Source organism: Octodon degus, unplaced genomic scaffold, assembly GCF_000260255.1.
Source record: "Octodon degus isolate 3935 unplaced genomic scaffold, OctDeg1.0 scaffold00233, whole genome shotgun sequence".
NCBI classification, from domain to species: domain Eukaryota; kingdom Metazoa; phylum Chordata; class Mammalia; order Rodentia; family Octodontidae; genus Octodon; species Octodon degus.
This window is the reverse complement of record NW_004524809.1, coordinates 2,988,619-2,991,763: the sequence shown is the minus strand read 5'-3', so window position 1 is coordinate 2,991,763 and position 3,145 is coordinate 2,988,619. Positions and strand designations below refer to the sequence as shown.

At 58.7% G+C, this 3,145-nt stretch overlaps 1 protein-coding gene across 1 annotated transcript in view; it reads right to left on the bottom strand.

Annotated features, from left to right (window-relative positions):
• The window catches only part of Fgd5 (FYVE, RhoGEF and PH domain containing 5), a 72,248-nt gene that overhangs the window by 27,420 nt on the left and 41,683 nt on the right, over positions 1–3,145 (bottom strand). The window contains exons 5-8 of the mRNA XM_023705955.1: positions 1,730–1,900; positions 1,447–1,603; positions 1,089–1,167; positions 337–387 (exon numbers count right to left, since the gene is read on the bottom strand). Coding sequence (XP_023561723.1) covers positions 337–387; positions 1,089–1,167; positions 1,447–1,603; positions 1,730–1,900 — 458 coding nt within the window. The remainder of the gene's footprint in view (positions 1–336; positions 388–1,088; positions 1,168–1,446; positions 1,604–1,729; positions 1,901–3,145) is intronic.

Sequence of the window (3,145 nt, the reverse complement as noted above, 5' to 3'; positions counted from 1 at the left end):
CATCTCAGTGTGCCCCAAGGGCTGGGCCAGCACAGTAGGCCCAGGGATCGAAGCCCTGGACCCTGCACCTGCTTGCATCTGCTTTCTGTTTCCCCAGCTATAAACTGACTATGTCACAGAGGGACCACGGGCCGGCCACACAGAGACACAGAAACCAGGTGACCTGGTATCATCTCTCCCTGCACAATTTGGGGACACTGGCCTAACTTAGCACTTCCTGGAGGTGACTCTGACCTGCCCAGCTTAGAGACAGGTCCTGTCCTGGGACCTCGGGACCATGTGGTACCTAAGGGTGGAGGGACTGAGTGGGCTGTGTCCCCATCCAGCAGGACTCACCTTGTGTGTCATTGTACTCGGCTGAGTCTGGGCAGAGGTTGTTCAGATAGTCTGGGATAGAAGGAGCCAGGAGTCAGTGTGTCCCATCCACAGTGTGGTCCCTGTCACCATCCACCCACCATGAGCCCAGGCCACCACTGCTGGCCACTCGCTCACTACACGGTGTCTACTGGCTCTGCTGTGCCCATACTGGAGGACTCAAAGGGGCAGAGATGAAAAACTGCTGCCCACCTCTCATCTTGTTCCATTCACACTGGCTCTCAAATGTCCCCATCCCAGGCCCTTAGCATCTGTTTCGTTCTACCAGAACCCTCTCCTGGATCTCTCTGAGTTCCTTCCTGAGACCTGCTCAGTGCCACCTCCTCAGGGAGCATCTCTGCCTGACGTGTCCAGTGTGGGCGCCTGAGTCCTGTTCCCAACCCAGCTGGCTTTCCTTGCATCCTCAATACTGACGTGACACTGTTCAGGCACAGCTCTAGGTCCAGTACCAATCTGGACTGGGCACATAGTAGGTGCTTAACAAATATAAATGGAACCATGAATGAGTCCCCTGTGCCTATCACAGTCTTGGGAATGGCATGTACATCCCATGTGGGCCTTGGCCTGTTCATTGGGGCAGGTCTCTTTGATCATATGGAGGTGGCCGGCGAGTGGATCTAGAGTCCAGCATGAGGTGGGCATCTGGGAGGTAGAGTGGGGACAGTGGTAGGCAGGGAAGGGGAGAACCCCCACCCCCATGTCCCTGTGCCCACCTGTGAGGAGGGCGTGGTACTGGAACGGGCGCCGCACCACTGCCAGCAGCTGCTGCTTCACCCGCTGGCCACCCTGCTGCTGTCAGGAGGGAGCAGGAGTCAGATGCCCCGCCCACACTCCCTCCTGAATCCCAAGCCAGGCCCTGCTGTGACCCTTCAACAGCCACCCCTGGTCCCCTCTCCTTGTACCAAGAACAGCTTTCCTGCCTGGGAACTGGGCCCCCATGGTGGCCACTGGGGTGATTTCCCTGTCTAGGCAGGAAAAGAGTCCCTAAGACCCTCCCAAGATTTGGGGCTCCCTCCGGGGGCCACCTGCCCACATTTCTGGCAAGATCCCTGCTTTCCCCTAGGGACCTACCTCGAAGTCATAGACAACAGCGGCCAGGTGGGGACAGCGGGCACAGGTCTGGGAAAGCAGAGCCAGGCTTTGGTCAAAGTGCAGAATCAGTGCCGCGTGGTGGTCAAACTCCTGCTCACGGGCCAGGAAGATGCCAGCCACCCTAGATGGGCCCTCCCTGTGCGGGGATGGGACAGGGAGGTGAATGTAGTGGGGATTCAGCCTGGGTCCCACCCCCACTGCACAGCTGGCTCCCTCTGTGCCACCCGTGTGTCTCCTCAAGCCTGTGAGAGCGTGGACGCACCCATCGCCCAGCCTCTGCTCCAGCTCCTGCAGGATGCATTGATGCAGTGAGTGGATGGCAGGCAGCTCGTCCAGGCCCTGCCGCAACTCGTCCCGCGTCTGTGTGTCCTCCACACTGTCCAGGGCCCTTGTGACAGCCGCATGGAAATCCTGAAACATGGAAACCGGTGACCTACAGCCGCAGCTGCCCCAGCCTCAGAGCAGGGGCACACACAGCAGCAACCCAGCCCCATGTGCCCACCTGCAGACACACACCCACCCAGACCTGTCCTGCCCTGTGCCTAGTGACCTGGAGAGCACTCTCCTTTGACAAGAGGGTGAGAAACTGGTAATTCCTTCTCTAAAGACACATACTTCTTGCTTTCAGTTTACCACTTTTCTCTCTTTCTGTTCTAGGGACTAAACCCAGGGCCTTCCCACTGAACTACAGCCGCCACCCTTTTTCTAATTTAGCAACAGGATCTTGTTTAGTTGCCCATGCTGGGCTTGAAATTGCCATCCTCCTGCCTCAGCCTCCCAAGCCCAGCTACAGAGCCTTCATGTGACAGAGGAGGAGAATAAGTCAAGGGTCACCTGCTTAGAGGAGGAAGGCCCAGGGTGAGCAGGAGAGGGAGGGAGGAGAGTGGCAGCACTGGGGGCTGTGTTTGCATCTCATTAAGTGAGTGGGTAATGACTGCTGTGCAGGCAGCAGGCAGCAAGCAGCTTCTGGCTCCCATCTGCCATCGATCCTCCTGCCATCCACCGGGCCGAAGGCAGTGCAGTTGTCAGTGAGGAGATACCAGGGAGTGTGCAATCAGATGGGTCCCACATCAGTGCCCAGCATGGCAGGAGCCCCTGCCTCCGCCACCATGTGCCCCACTCAGTCCTGAATCTCCATCAGCTCAGCACTGGCACCGAGGACGGGGTGAAGAGGAGACACAGCTCTCCTCTCCAGGGCTCAGCTTGCTCAGGAAAGAGGTGGGGGAGGGTTTTGGGCAAGGCTGTGCTGGGGGCAGTGTCCAAAGCAAAGCAGAGGAGCTGAGGGGCTCGGCCAGGGGGACAGCACAGGCGAGAGATGCTCAGGCTGAGACAGGACAGCACCCAGCGGGGCTGAGGGGCAGGAGTTGCTGAGGAGCTGAGTGTGAGGTGGGCGATGTGTGTCCTCACACACTTGCATGTGTGCACCTGCGTACATTCAGGAGAGGTACTGGCAGGACTAATCACAGTGCCCAACACTTCCCCAGTCATTCTTGTGGTCCGACCCTACCTCATAGGCCTGCAGGTCAGGGACGAGATGTCCCAAGAGCCCCTTCCCCAGGAGCGTTGCCTGTGTGACAGGGACACATCACTCTGTCTTCACCCCCCTCTGCTCATGCTGGTGACACACACACCTGCCCCAGGTGTGCAGACCACAAGGCTGGCCAGGCTGTGCTTCAGG